The 16,686-nt window shown below is 39.9% G+C and overlaps 1 protein-coding gene across 2 annotated transcripts in view; it reads left to right on the forward strand.

Annotated features, from left to right (window-relative positions):
• The window catches only part of negr1 (neuronal growth regulator 1), a 154,939-nt gene that overhangs the window by 45,691 nt on the left and 92,562 nt on the right, over window positions 1-16,686 (forward strand). For both annotated transcript variants that reach the window (XM_084354261.1, XM_084354262.1), the window contains exon 2: window positions 1,362-1,600. In XM_084354261.1, the coding sequence (XP_084210387.1) occupies window positions 1,362-1,600 (239 nt within the window). The remainder of the gene's footprint in view (window positions 1-1,361; window positions 1,601-16,686) is intronic.

Consider the following 16,686-nt stretch of genomic DNA (forward strand, 5'->3'; position numbering starts at 1 on the left):
TTGTGTTAAAACTTGTTGAATGTTTCCCCTTTTTTCTGAACCCTTGTGAAACATGTATTGTAAATTACAGCTGTGTTGTCTTCCTCTGACACTGTGAAAAACGTCCACACCAACTATGAAAGTTTGATTTTTCTTCTTCTTCGTCTTCTTTGTCTTCATCCGACTGTGACTACCACCACCTACTGTATCTGAGTGTGTAGATGCTGTGCTTGTTAACTCAATGAAAACAATTGTTGTATTATTGGCTCTGTTTATTGGCTTGAATTTAGGCAATACCGATAATTCGCCAATATTATAAATTTCACGATATCTAGCTGATAATTTGTTGCTACAATATTTATTGTGCATCCCTAGAAGATACAGCTAGCAGTCTTAACATTGAATAAAAAAACTCTTCAATTCTTCAGCTTTGTCTGCTGTATTCTGACTTTAGTGACATTTTTCTAATAACTCTATACACTGTACACACAAGTATTTCTGAGTGGTTATTATGCTCACTGTGCAAATGTGCCTGTGAACAGACTTGTATATTGCAAGTGGCAGATCAAAGGTCTTCATACTAGTTAATACTTAAAACTTGAGCTTCTAGGGGCACTGAAAGGTGAACATCTCTATTAAAATTACATGGAACTAGACAAAGCGAAGCCAGTAATTTCAAAGTTATTTCTTATATTTGCATTGACGGGATGGAAAAAACTCTGTTTATGTTTAAGATTAAAACATTTTTTAATGTCAATCTGTTAAATCTCAAGAGAAGACAGGAATGTTAGTAGACATGTTGAATCCACTGCTTGAATATGAATTCATGAATCTGTCTGCTACAACAGAACTCTGACTTGTTTATGAAGGATTAACAAAGACATTTCTTCAGCATGGTTTTCCCCATTTCGGAGGTCCAACAACAACAACAACAACAGAGCAGCCAACCTCATGCAAAACTATTTCTCATGGCTCTGGCTATTTCAGTCTTTATTTAGTTCGAGTCTTATAGCAGCTATAACATGTTGAGTCACACAGGTGTTGAGATTTCCATCTTTTATGACTCACTGCCTGTAACTAAAAGGACCATATGCTCTCTGGTCTCTTAAAAAAATCAATATCAGGCGGACATTTTCAGGATGTCTGTTCACATACATACAATCTCATTACTTGTGTTTTTGGAAGAATTTAAAAACACACACAATCCTGCACCAAGAGTAAAATTGCCTGCCAGAAGGGGAGAGATCATTCATTAGCAAGAGAGATACAGGCAATGTATATACTGAATCAAATTGTATTCAGTCATCAAACAAGATGGCTTGAAAAGCTTCAGGCAACTAGTATTTCTGACGCTCTAACCGAAGTGTCTCTTGTTGCTGTAGGTGCTACCTGTTGGATGGGATCTCGAAAGGAGCCTGGCTGAACCGCTCAAGCATCATTTTCGCAGGAAACGACAAGTGGTCTGTTGACCCACGTGTGTCCATTGTGTCCAGCGTCGGAGACAAACATGAGTACAGCCTTCAGATACAGAAAGTGGATGTAACTGATGACGGCCAGTACACATGCTCCATTCAGAGTGAGCGCAACCCACGGCCAAAGCTCCTCAACCTTATTGTTAAAGGTGCGTATAACTCATCCTTGATGTTCTGTGCAGGCACTTGTCCATGTGTGATTTGCCCCATTCCCATTAGAAGATTTCTGATGTTTGATCAGTGGGAGTCATAATTTGAAGGACACCTGCTTCACATGATTTCAATAGCATGTCAATAAACTTGTGTTGTCCATGTACATGACAGCAGGGCTTTCCCAAGCTGTTTTCAACTACAAAACAGTACATTAATGACTGTTCCAAGACGTAATGGTTGCAGTTTGTGGCTCTAGAGGAAGCTGCATGTAATCTCAGTGATGTCACTCAATGGCTGAGTTGCATTGTGGGTAATGTGGACGGTTATGGAAAAAATAATAATCACGATTATTTTGATTGATATTGAAATCACGATTAATAAACACGATTATTATTAATACTTATAACAAAACACTTGGCAGTGGAGACATCTTTTTCAACTTCAGCGCGACATTTATCATACAAAGCAGGCAGTGCAACTCTGCTGAAGTGTTTGCGGGATGGCAACACGTACCGCTTGTCCAAAGTCTTGACCAGTGTCTTGAACCCTGGGTTGCTAACTGTACTGATGGGGCACATGTCCTTAGCTAGCATGAACTTTACAGCCTCCGTTATCTCTCGCTGTCGCTGGGAGCCGGTGGGATATGGAGCGGCATTGTAAAGAGTGTCCTCAATGGAGGACTGTGTTGTGGTGGCGGTGGCTGAAGTTGTCGCTCTTGCACTTTTTTGGGTCTTTTGCTCCGTCAATACTTTGTCATAGACCACTTTATGGCTGAACTTTAAATGGTTAAATACATTTGTCGTGTTGCCCTGGGGTGCGGACACGATGGCGTGACAAACTTTGCAAACAATCTCTTTCTGCTCCAAGTCCGACGATTTGAAACCAAAATGTCTCCAAATGACCGAACTTGTCCTACCTTTCTTTTCAACTAAAGGCTCAGGCTGCTTTTCTGCCATGTTGTCAATCGCTCGCTCCACAATTGATCCACAAACTCACTGGCACTGCTGCAGCTGCAGGCGACACAGGTGCGTTCACTGTGCTTTTACAGCGCAGTAATTTGCATACACGCCGCGCGGCGGCACATTAATCGTTTTTCTTCGATTACAGTGTTTTCATGATCGTGAGAAGTCAAAATCGAAATCGTGATCAAAATTCGATTAATCGTCCAGCCCTAGCTTCAGGTATTGTAAAAGGAAGAACAATGTGTGGAAGAAAAAATGGTGATATCTCTGGTTCTGCTGTATTGATTTTGAAGTCCAACAGTGTTACAGGAGTGCAATGCTAGACCGGTAGACCGTTTTTTCAAACCTGGAGCCGACAAAGCCGACTACTTTATTCACATATGCAGTAGTACTCCCCAAGACCTGTAAACACACTTTAATGTGTAAAATTGGTGGAGTTACCCTTTAAGTTCTTGGGGTGTTAGTCATGTATTATCTGCTCTAGCTTTACACATTTTTGTACGAATATATGGTAACACTAACGGTCTAAAATGATGTGAAATGGTCTCCAGTGTATCTGGCACCATCTTTGTTTCAAAAATGTCTGTCAGTGTCTTTTTTCAGAGTAGAGCTTGAGCTCTTCGGCTTTGTTTGAAGCAGTAAAACAAAAATCTTCAGCAGAGAAATTTCTTCTTTGGAGACAAACTGACAGTGTAGGGGTACATTTTGTGCCTGTAGGCTATGCCACACAAAGTAGAAGCTTGTTGGTTTAAATGACTGGAGGCTCACTATGTAGGTTGCTTTAATCAAGCCTCCGTGGGTTTTGTCACAGCAGGTAACAAAATAAGACAAGATTCTTAAGACTCTTAAAGAAATTTGCCTTGTTAGTTGATTCTCTGTGTGTCATGGGATTGGTTAAGAGGTGCTGATGCTGTGAATTTGCCTTTAACACAATAAAACTGCCGAAAACGGGGCTCCATCTTAAGGATCTCTATGTCTAACAGGTTCAATAGGTGTAGTTTGTTTCATGGGGCATTAAGTAGGCTGTTTTGGGTACAGAGAGCTAATTAACGACAGTGTCCTAATTGTTACTTGTTGAAGTAATACGGTGGTGGCTGAGTGTTTATGCTAATAGATCAGACTGAGGATTAGCAGCAAGAAAACAACCCCTACTTAAAATCTATCTTCCACATGCCATGTTCTATTTCTTTAATAGGTTGATGCAAAAATTCTTGCATGGTTCACTGGGCTCTGCATATGTTTAAGTTGGAATATTAATGAGGATGTGATGTTTTTAGACAACCTGCCAAATGAAAACACACTTCTTTACCTTCTGCTTTTAATTTCAGTATTTTTCCACAACATACTGTGATGGCCTGCATTCATTGCCCACTGTTAACATCCTCATTGTTTCCCTGAGCAGGGATTAGATGTATTACGTATTAAGTGCGTTCCAAATTTCTCTGTTTTGTGGTTAGGATTCATTTCAAAGGAACATACTGCTGAAATATCCATACTTCCACACAGGCAGCATAGTATTAATAGAAGAGTTAAGGGTCAGACACACTTTTGTAGAAGTGTGAGCTGTGATATGTGAAATGTGAAAGTGGAAACAGCTCTCCAGCTGGCAGTGCCTTTATGACATATGGAGTGAGGTTCGGAAAATTATTTTAAAGGTGTGATCATTCCTGTTGTGTGTTTAATTTGCTTTAAACCGTAAATGGAAATATCTGTTTCATCTTTATCCACACTGCCCTCGTACCGAAACACTGGAGCTTGTCAAGGGAATGAATGGAACAGTCAAAACAAATCAGCATTTATCTGTACAGGTGTTCATACCTGTTATGAAAACACCAATAACTAGCACGCCATGAGCAATATCCCAGAAAGCAATTTGCCCTCTTCTCATTTTGTTTTTCTAGATGTTCTGGGCTGCTGGCTATCACATGTCAGTATCTATCTTCTTTCACTGTACTTATAAAACTGAGTGCTAGATGCAGGGCGGTGCTGGAGTTGGTTCAAACATGCTCTGAGTGCCTTTTGAATGATTGTGGTTGTTTATGAAGTTGTCGATTAAACTGACTCAGAAGATAAGAGTGCAGCTCACCTCACTTGCCTCACAAAATTGGTTACAAACCTGTCCCATTATCAGAGGGTCACAGGATCAAACCCCTCTCTAATTTGTAAGTATACTTGATTGAGACACTGAACATCTACTGGCTCACTAATTGTTTGTTTATAGTCATTAGCTCAGTACCTTCAATGTTAATGCAGTGCACTATCAGCACTTGTCAACTTGTCAGAGCCCCACAGTGATTTGTGATAACAGTGACTGTTCCAGAGCTGTAAGGTCACAGGGGCAACACTACCAGTGCCAAAGTGTCCATCAACAGCCTTATGTCTTGTTAAAGATCCTTCAAGTAAGCAATCATTCCTTTTGTAACTTTCTTCTTCTTTTGTCCTTGTTTCCTCCATGTGAATTGTCACTCTCTCAGAACCCACTGTTAAATGGATCCATTCAGTCAGAATCTAGGGCTGTCTTGAAAACCAGTTTTTGGACTCCTTAGCTTTGGTAGTTCTCAGAGTGAATATTCAAAGGTTCGTTCCAGGGGTCGAGGGGATTTGTCTATTTCAACCTTTTCATACTGTAGAATAGGCTACATTATGTTATTCCTCGATTCAGCATTTTAAGTAGTCTTCTCTCTCTTAATTTTCCACCTTATTTTAGTGTTTGCTCACTAACTACTGTGATCTGCTCACCTTGCTTTTCCCCTCAGCTTTTTTCCCCACCACTGGTCTCACTGGCCTGCCCCGCCAATATCTCTCTCTCCCTGTATGTGCCCCTGTAGGCCATGTGTCGTCAGCAATGTTATACGTTTTATAGTTGTCCAAAAAAAAACACACCTCGCATTTTGGAATTTTTCCTCCATTGATTTCATTTTCACAACAGCAGTTGAGCGGTATGTTGAGGAAGCTTGTTGTTCATGACGCACACCATCAAAATGATCCAAACCAATGTGGTACCGAACCATCTGCACTTACAAGCTTTTACAAAACAGTGGCATTAATACATTAAACAGAAGAAGATGCATCACAATGCATTTATAGGAGGGATGTAATACCTGGGCTGATACCGGAGAATGTCTCTCACTTTGTCTGTGTGTCTGCAGAGCAGGTGCAGGTAGTGGAGAAATAGAGCGATGGGAAATTGTCCACCAGTAAATCAATCATGGACGGTGTTGTTCTCTCAAACTTCAAAAAAGAAAAAAAAAAGTAAGGCTAAAATGGGTCATTTAATATACTTCTGCGGCCGTTACTATACAGTACCAGGGCGGCCTGCCCAAGTAAAGTCTATGTGTGGGAAACAATGAGAAAATGAGAGAGAGAGAGAGAGAGAGAGAGAGAGAGAGAGAGAAAGCAGCTCTGACAATAAAAAAATTGAATCATCAATCAGTGAACATTAGTGATTTTTTTTACAATATGTATTGATATTGTGGGCACAAATAAATGAATGTATGGGAAACCCCATTGCCATCAGTATGCATTTTTTGGTGAAATAATAACAACTATTTGTAGTTTTCCTTTGTTGAAAGTCTATATTTAGCTAAATATGGCTGTAGTTGCAAAAACATGAGCAGAGCCCACAAGGTGGGCTGCTCAGGCCTGTGACAGCTGATCAATCAGAGCAGTCTGGGTTTTTCCGGAGGGGGGCCTTAAGAGACAGACACCAAAGCGGAGCATTCAGACAGAGGATGAATAGAGGCGCTGCAGCAATGGACAGTATGAGAATATAATGTGTCTTTTGAACATTAAAGCAAAAAAACAGCATGAACCTTAGAAATAGCATAATATGGGACCTTTAAGACAGATCAATAAAGGAGAATGTGTGGGAAAAACAGAGCAATGGCATCATATCCACACTTGGAGACAAAAGATAACCAGAGTTTTGAGATCAGGAGAGAAAACAAGTTATATCAGTGTAGTCCCAGAAGTTAAGGGCCAGCAATCATGAAATGCCCTGAGGTGGTTAAAATAAGGTCTAACTGCAAGTCCAGTGATTATGAAAACAAACTCCTGGGATGGATTATTCAACAGTATAGGCTATAATAAACCCTATCTGTGTCTACTTGTTTGTTTCCTCTAACTTATTGTGCTCTTGCTGTCAGACTCACCTCATTGTTCCTGATGTACTGTCCTGACAGTGCGTGAACTGTAGAATGTGGCGAGTATTAAAACGGGCCCCGGGGCTAAACTTAGAAAGACCGTAGTGTCAATAAGCGCCGACGTTATTGGTTCTGCTAATGGTATTGGAAAAATTAAGGCATATGATGGATATTCACTATTCCCAATCCTGAACAGAGAACACTGTGTCAGAGCCTGTCCTCTGCAGGGGTCTGTGACACAGACAGAGACACAGACACCCTGCTCCGAGTGGCAACGGCGGAGAGAGCTAAAAGTTCAAAAGTGTGGTTATACTTCACAAGAATTGATGCAGACAATGCTCGTTGCCACAAATGCAACAAGTATTTTGCATGTAAGGGTGGGAACACGAGCAATCTTTCAAAATCATCTAGTGAAAGTACATCACATACAGGCGGAGCAATGTGGTTTTCGACAGAATAGCTTATAGTGAATAGCTTATCCTGTTTTCCCATCTACCTCGGGTATGTTATGTTAGCAGGAGCCCACACAGAGTTATAGTTACAAACATGAGTTGATAGCTGTTAGTAACTGTTTGTCAGCTGAATGTTTAGCTATACGGTCATGAATTCTGTCTGACATGGTGAAAGTATCATTCAAACTGTCCTTCAGATACACTCAGACTCAAGTATAATTACATCCAGCAATTAGGCTACTAATTTAGCTATTTTCTGAATGACAGCTTGGAGGATTCTTTCACCATTTCAGACAGAATTCATGAATGCATAGCTAAAAATTTAGCTGATTAATAGTAATGGTATTAACCCATGTGTGTATGTATAAACTGTAGTCATGCTGCAATCTGCAGCATGCTCATACATGTTACCCGTGTAACCATTGGGTTTTTTTATGTTGTTGTTGTGAGTAATAATTTGATTTGTGTTTTTTTACATTTCTTTAATCACAACATTTTAGAGTCACTAATAGTGAATTGCTGAACATGGCTGTTAGGATAGTTATTTGTTCAAAGTAGTGCCGGCTCAGAATTCAAGAATGTTTATATAAAGTACATGAAAATAAAGCAATTGTTCATTCTATTCTTAAATCGATTTTTTTCTCTTAAAAAGTTAACAAAAAGAACTGCTATGAGTATCGTTAAAGCACCGAATCGATAAGCAGTATCGGTAAGATACCCATGCCTATTAGTGAGTTACAATTAATGACATTCACGCTGACAGCAAGCAGCGCTGCTTTGGCTCAAGCAATGTGCTTCAGCGACATTTTACAGGTACACCGTGCCTGTAAATATACATGTGATAAACCGAAGTCAGCAGCTTGGCAGGCAGTAATGGTCACTACAGGACCATCATGTTTTTGTAGATGTTGGCTTTCTGAAGAACATTCTGTAATGGGAATCTTACCAGGGGTGTTTCGGGTCATGGCAGCTCCTCACCACTGGCCATATGGCCACAATCAAACCGAAGCTAATGTGCCAGCTGTCAGCTGTATAATATGTTTTGCAATGACCGGAATTCCTGATGGATGTGACCTAGCGGCTCAGATTTGGCAGCTTTTGACATACAAATACTAATTGTTGTTCTGCAGTTCACAAATGTAACATGTTGATGACTTCAGCCAGAGAGGTCTATCACTTATACTTAGTGACAGGTGTTTTTATTTAACAGAAACAGCTTAATATGACTGAAAAAAAGCCCAGAAATCCCCTGTCCTAACAGCTCAATGGGACATTTACAATTAAGAGTCAAGAAGTAAGAGGAACAATAAGACAACACAACAAAACAAAAATATTATAAAGTGACAGCAACAGAAAGAGATGTGGTCAGTATATTGTTATTTGAGATGATGATGGACAGTGTAGAGCACAAAAAGAAAGTGAAATATATATGTTTGTTATTTGAACTTTTATCAGCTATTAGTAAAGCTTGATGGTGTTATGATCGCGTTATGTAAATCTGATACTGTTTAGTCATCAGGCAAATGGGTCGCCAGCCGTTGAGACAGAGCTGTGTGTCTGAGTGTGAGCTGCAGGCAGGAAGTATGTCGAAGTACAGATGACTCACTCCAGCTGATAAATGCCTGCAGTCATGTCTCTGATGGGGTGCTCAAGGTAGTTAAAAATTTGCTTCATTAAATTGCCAGCAACTCTGCCATTTCTTTATGTACAGCTGTAACATGTGTGGTGTTATAGCTCCTCTGTTACTTCACATGATATTGTACCTTTTGTTTATTTGCTTTGTCAAAACTCTGTGTGTTGTGAATCATTACCTGTCACCATGCGATACTTGTGTACACATGCGTAGGCCCACTCATGGAGAACAGAGGGATTTCGTTACAGATGAGATGCAGCAGGGGAGCAGCTCTGTCATGATGCCGAGGCTTCTGGGAGCATGCTGTTTTTTCATCTTCTGAAAGGGAGGAGAAGACTTGCTAAGAAAAAAAAAAGTATAGACACTTTAATCTGGGCTTTTCAGTCCAAGCATACAACATTTATTAATGCTGCAACACGAATGTTACAGTTGAAGTAAAAGGATTTCATGGCGTTGGATTTTTGGCACTTTTGCTTTGCTCGACTGTGCTCCATGAGGAGTAGCACAGAAAATGGGAGCAAGAAGGGATTACTGTGTATGTATGGAAATATTCAGTGGTCTCAAGTCATTTCAGGTGCATGGTAGGGTCCTTGACCAGCTGATCCCCCAGGCAATTATGCTTATCTGAAATGCATATCTATGTCAGCAGAGAAGGGTGGTTTTCTTGTATTTTGTCATGTTATTCCAGTTTTGTCAACACATATAGGCTATGTTTCAATATTTTTACCATAGACAGAATAGATGAATAGTAGAATACCACTTTGGAACTGTTGCTGGAAATATGAGGATTTTTTTATGGAAAGCCATCATTACTTGTACTGATGATGAAGATGGAAATATATTCAGCACTTTGCTTCATAAATCCCTAAATTCATAAATTCCTTATCAGTAATGACTTGATGATCCGGGAACCCACTGAAAGTGCTTAACACTGTGGAACATGTCTAGCTTTTTTATAAACTACATCATTCCATGTGTCATGTCCTTAACTTTGTCCCTGTAAACTATTAATTTTGCCATTGGAGCCAAAAATGCAGATTTTTTTTTCGTTTTAATCACTGCCCGCGGGAATTTCACCTTATTTGAACGTTACTACAGTTTTCCAGCAACAGGAATCTTTAGTTAAGGACACACTTCTTAACACATCCATCACATGTCGCTGCATTAGGGGCAGGAGGTTAGTTATGGCTGTGACTCCTCGCTCATCTTCGCAGATTCATTTAATCTCTGCGTGACATTTATCCCCCTCTGAGATCTTGTGTCACCTCAACAAATTAGTCGTTTGCATCTGTGCCTCTCCCCTCATAGCTCCATTGCCATTAACATTAAACAGCACACGTGAGAAATGAGAGAATTGAGGAATTGAAAACACACTATTGCACAGGCATTACAGCTCTGAGTTCAGTCATGTGAAGTAAAGGCCGCTGCCTGAAGCCTTGCCTTTTTGCAAATGAAAGAAATCTGAAGCTTCATGCTGATGGTTAAAAATAAGTCAATGCAATACAGTAGGTGAGAGCTGCTGGAAACAAGGTTGTCTATGCAGTTGAAACAAACTATTTTATGGAATTTATGGAACTTGACCAATAAACACTTTGGCTGGTGGGTGAAACAGGAAACAATACAGCGGCTGCCTGGTCACAAATTCTTATGGTATTACAGCTAAACAGTACACTAAAAATGTTTCTGAAAATGCAGGAACAAAATCTGGATTCATATTTAAAGAGCACTGCCTAGTTTTGACAGATCTGAGTTTGGTGAGACCCGAGAGAGAGAGAAAGATAGGAGCGGCTCCCTTTCTCAGACCAAACTCTACACTCTTTTTTTCTGTTGAGGCAGGCATACAAAAAATGCCAAAGAACCATCTGTAGTTCATGCCTAGTGCTGGCTAAAGTTCGCTGGATGACACATTTTGCATCACTTGGCTGACCTATGCTGGCAAATGGGCAGAAAGTTCTGGGTGCAGGCAAAATAAGGTTTAAAGGAGACCTATTATATGCTCTGTTGTTGTTAGCCATGCTGGGTCAGGTATGTAAGCTGACCAATAAGAGCAGACTGGGTATTCCAGTCCATATTTAAAGAGACGGGTGCTAAAACAGAGCGTTTCAGACAGAGGGGGGAAATACAGTGCTCCAGCAATGGACAGGATGAGAAAACTGGTGTGTTTTTGTGCACTAAAGCATGAAAACCTTTTATGGTAGTAGCCTAAAATAAAATGATGAACCTAGAATTTAGCATAAAATGTCACCTTTAACATTGTTCATTTGCCATATTACCCACATTGTAATGATAGAGAGCTGGTTAAAATTGTCAAAGTTTCCCTTTTAATGTGCTGTGCAGTCATGCAAAAATGGAATTTGACTAATATTCTATCACGATGCACAACTCCAGATCTACCTGTGCCTAAATGGGTCTCTAACATAATCTCAGCTAAAAGCTCTTAATCACCCGGGCCATCAGGGTCTGCTGAATTACATAAAGAGTCCATGTTTTCTGCCAGGTACATTTGGCACAGGTAACTGCGGATCAGTTAAACCCGTCCTTTAAAGACTTGAGTTAACAAGATTAAAGTGAATGGGTTCTGCCTTGTGGCTGTGCGCTGATTATTGAGCTAAACTGTGATATCAGTGACATCACTGACAACCCTATGAACCATTATGGACTCCTAGACCACATTAGCCAGGCTCTTATACTACCCTACTGTAGCCCCGGTCTTCATCTGCTTATCCTCATCTCCACCATGCATGCGCTGACCTATTTACAGTCTATCCTGACCATTATCTGATGTAGGATACAGAGGAATGAGAGATCGGTATCAGGCCCAACCCGCCCCTCTACACATCACATGACTCCTCCTCAGCCGCCATTCTTTTTCCTCCCTCTCTGTTAATTAAGATTGTAGATGTGATAATGTATTAAATATGCACAGCACCTCTCATCTAAGAATATCTTGTCACAGCGAGGAGGGGGAAGAGGCACGCTTCCCTTCACCAGTAACTGCCTACATGGGCTCTGGTAATTCTGGCTTTCATCAGAGAAAACAGAAAACTGCAGGCAGAGGTGTTGAGCTTAAAAAAACATTCAGATGAATCTTGCTGACATACTGTTATGCGAACCAGTTTTGAGTGCCTGTTCTTAGCATGCATCTAACACCAAACTATCACAGGATCATGCAGCGTAGAAACCAAACTCAATACAGTAGATGAGATGCAGTATATCTGTAAAGGATTTTATATAAGACTCGGTGAGATCTAATACTTCATAGGGTTAGAAATTTCAAATATGGGAAGCATAATCCTGTATGTGATGAAAATGCTTTGGACATTAATATGGATCAGAGCGGATCTACAAGTGAAAACTCATTGCCCACGCCCGCCGAGTGAGTCAGTCTGAGGAGAGTGTTTCTCAGCAAGTAGCGAAATGGAGGGTTAAATCTCCAGGTCGACGCTCCTCTCTTTGATGTCAGCACTGAGATAGAGTATTATCACAGAGTACGGGATAAAAAGGCCCAGCAACACCGCAGTTTATTCTTACTATGCTATGAGTTTGTCACTCTCGTTAATTGCCGGTCGCATTGGAAATAGATGAGTCCGAAAATACATTCTTGTCAACTACGCTTTAACGCAACACTCTGCATTAATCCAGAGAATGAACACCTTCTCCATGGCATTGCTGGCGTGGATTCCTCTTGAGTATTAGCTATATCAATACTTTAAAGTTTAAGCATAATTGCAACCTGGCCCTACCTTGCTCTTTATTTAATTAAACATAGATTGCTCTGAACATATTGGTTAAACAATTTCCCATTTAAACTTGATGTCGAGTAGCTTTTAACAGTTAAATGTTAAGTTCTCAGCATTTCATTGAAACTGAAACATAGCCGGACATTTTGTCAATAGTCTCTGCTTGAATGCTGCTATTAGACTGGCAATTTACTATAATAGCCAATAATTGTCGTAAAAAATGAACTGAGGAAGTCATTCTCCTGCCTGAGTGGCCATTTTAGTAAAATAAGGCTCCTCCCACAGGTGTGCAGACTTTATTTCATAACACAGATAAAAGTGGCTATTTTAGTTCACTCAGGAAGTTTTGGGCTTGATACCCTCAACTGGAAATGAACCCAGTGCATTTGAAGTGTTAATGACTGCTGAGTGTAGTTAACAAATGACCCCCCTGGCTGATAACCCTCACGCAAATGGCTTACTTGTACAGTATTATGTGGTCTCATAGTGAAATATGTAAAGCAGTGTTAAGAGGATGGCATAAATTGTAAAGTCCTTTGATACCGTTCTGAAGGACTGTATTAAAAATGTGGCCTCCATCAATATTTAAAGCCAATTGTATACCAAGGGGTGAAATATCTTCATCCTTTCATCAGGTACAACCAGGATATGTCATGGTTGTACGTGGTACTTACAATCAGGGAAATCAATAAAAATCTTGTTTACTTAGTTAGTTTTCAGTGTATTTATGAATATTAGTAAATTGAGATAATGATGTCAAGGTTATAGCTCTTTCTCTGGTTTTGGATTAAATAAAAATATACTAATTTTTTGTGTAATGTATCTTGAGTTTGTATACAGATACTGCAACGATCCTAATGCAATACTCCCTCATAACTGTTTGTGTGATAAGATTTTCGGAGTGCTGTGAGAGGAGAGTGAATCTGTGTTACAGTCCCCAGCTGGAATAACTGTGTATCAAGAGTCTCAGTGGAATAATAATGCATTGAAACATCCTTCCTTGCCATTGATATTGCAGGGGAAGTGTAGAGAGAATATGAGTGTGTCTAAAGGAACAGATTTGCCATTATGGCCCCTGACATTTAGTTAGCCACTAATCATTGTCATTTGTGTGTGTATGTAGGTGTGTGTGTGTGTGTGTGTGTGAATTCCTATCTTAGCCCCTTGTAAAATGCTCTCCTCTCTGATGTGTTTGCATGTGCATGCAGCATTGTATGTGTGCGTCCTCATGCACGTGTGTGTTTGTGCAATAATGTGAGTCCTCATCATGGAAATAGCTGATATTAGCCATGGTTAATTAAAATGAGTAAGGACAAAGGTCAGCCACTTAGCTCTCACGTCTCTCTTCTCTAGAGAGGGAATAGATACAACACGAGAGGAGAGCAACTCAGGCATTTTTATTTGGCACTTGGAATGGTCTTTGCAGGTAAAACAGCAAAGGCAGACTGCACTCTGTCATTGCTGCTCATTCAGTCCACCTCATTTATTTTAACCAACGCGGCTTAAAATGTCACAGTTTTCTTAATCTCAGATTCAGAGTGATCCATTATGGACAGCTTGATTCTCACTGCATCACAATTCTGGACCTTTTTTTACTCACAGTGACAGGCAGAGGGATGTTTTTGTGCTCTTTGTACTTTGAAACTTATGTGTACAATCGTACATCAAAATGAGCTTCAGATTATAGTAATGGGGTAGATCCAAAGCAGACAATGTAGACTCAACTCCCGAAGAATTTTCTTGGATGCTGTCCCACTTCAATTATCCTTCCTTTCCTGACGTATTCTCTACATGTCTGTCCTCAAGGATGATATCAGATTAATTGGCAGGACAAACTTATCTCTATTGCCGCTCACTGTTTGCTGATAGTAAGAAATATTTAGTGGAACACAGCAACAGTTGTCATGGTGCACAGGAAGGCATGCACAGATGTCTAATTACACTGTAGAGAATAAATTAAATACCAGTGGAATGAAGTTTAAATCAATCGTCAGTAAATTCATTGAAAACAAGAATTCAAGAATCATTGATTATTGTAACTCAACTAGTGGCTTTCTTGCTCAAGTAAATCTGTCTACCAACAGGAATCATTTCCTTTTGTTTACCTGTCGTCATGGTAAATTCAGCATAACGTGCATTTCCACACTACTATTCCCATCATTACAACAGCGCAATCTTACCGCAGTTGCCTGAAAACTTCACTGAATTGTATAATTTCAGAGGTATTGTGTCTGTAGGTTGCTGTGTCAAAAACTCATCCAGGCTTTTTGGTTTTCTGCCTCCAGCACATTCTTATTCCCACCTGCAAAACTCTGATTGGCCTGGTTGTGTCTCAACAGAGGAAACAGCAGTCAGTGAGCACAACTCCATACCTCTTTCAATCACTCAAATAATGAGAGATGTGGGCAGCAATTCAGAGGTCTGGAACCAGGCTAATGCCACTACTCTGCATGCTTGCTCTATTTTTCAACAGAAATATCAATCACTAATTAATTCAAAGCACTTCTAGCTTCTCTTTTTATCCACATTGGTGAAACGAAATCCTTCCTGCAGATATTTCACGTCAAATGCTGACCGATGTTGGCACAATCCACATTGTGTAGACCACAAGAAACGCCAAACCAGTGACATGCACAAACCTTCCTCTCAACACAGTCAACATCTTTAGTTGAGTTCATGCTTGAATAATGCTGCTTCTTCACACTTTTCAAAGTGGCCACCATCCAGTCGTCTCTTTGCAGTCTTCTTGCCCTTCTCTACTTTCTACTGTGTATCTATTTGCACTGTAACAGGGTGGACAGCCTTTCCAAATAGACATACATGCCCAGTGGAAGAAGATGAGCTCTATCCAAGTTGAGAATGCAGATCATGGAGATTTAGGAGGTGCATGAGAAATTCTTCTGACTACTTGATGATTGACAATGTGAAGATGTATGATAAAGAGCTGAACTGATTAATCAATTAATCAATTCGTCAATACAAATAATTCCAATTCTGTAATAATCAATCATTTAAAGCAATAATATATAAAATGCAGTTGATTGTCGAGTCTCATTCCCAGGTTATTACAGAAGCTTTGGGTGTCAGTATTTGACGACCTGGGGATGAGACTCAACAATCATCTGTCTTCCTCCAGGAGGTTGAATATTGTTGCTTCAAAGCCCCCCGTAAACGTTCTTTCTCAAACAGACAATGGGGATGTGGTTCATAGTCCTACTTAAGCCATTTCCATGGCAACCAGACTTCTGGCAAGATCAACATCACTAGCATGGATTAGCGAGAACATTAATACTGGCATAGATGCGCCATAGCGTCAATATTAGTAGGTGTAGCGATAGTTCTCCTTGGGTATTGAGGAGCTACAGAGTTTATTCATGGTCAGAATGTAACCTGGATTGTACATTTACTTCACTGCTTAAATTTGAGCTCATAATGAAGTTGTTCATCAAACAATACTTGGCCAACAGTGTGGCTCATCAACATTGTCAGGAAGGAACCAAAGAAAATACCAAAAGTTAGTTTTCTCATTCCTTTACAATAAAGTAAATATCTTTGGTCTGTTGGCTGGACAAAACTTGACATTTTTCTCTCCTTTCTTTTTTTTTAATTTTGTCTAATTATTATAAGAATTTCTGATTCTGATTAATTAATCAATCAATCAGGAAAATAATCGTTCGATTAATCATTGACAAAAATAATCAGTTGTTGTAGCCTTTTCTTTTATGTATCTGTTTCGGTGTTAGGAGGGTTTCAAAAATGTATCCTATATTACAACGTCTGAAAGTGTTAAGCGCCTACTCAGAAGTTTGAATCTTTCTTGTCCCCGCCTATTTTTAAAAGCATATGAATGAAGTTTGTGTGGGTGTTAGTTTTGATAATGCTCAGGTCAGTCAGTCAACTGGAACGCCTCAAAATACTTTATAAATGCTGCAGAAAGCAAGTGGACATGTCAAAAGCTGACAAAAAGCTTTCTGTGGCCCTTCCTCTTTTGGCAACAGCTCTGGGTCGAGTAGAGTTCTTTTCGAAGATAATTTTGTGTTGAATTCTGTTCATGAAGGCAACTCCAGAAACACTTTAATAGATGAGACAGTCAAAGTGAGTGTGAGATCTAAATTCAGACTTTTCCTCTACTGGTGGTGTTAGGCCATGGCTT

The sequence above is a fragment of the Pagrus pagrus genome, assembly GCF_965226575.1.
Source record: "Pagrus pagrus genome assembly, chromosome: 6".
Lineage (NCBI taxonomy): Eukaryota > Metazoa > Chordata > Actinopteri > Spariformes > Sparidae > Pagrus > Pagrus pagrus.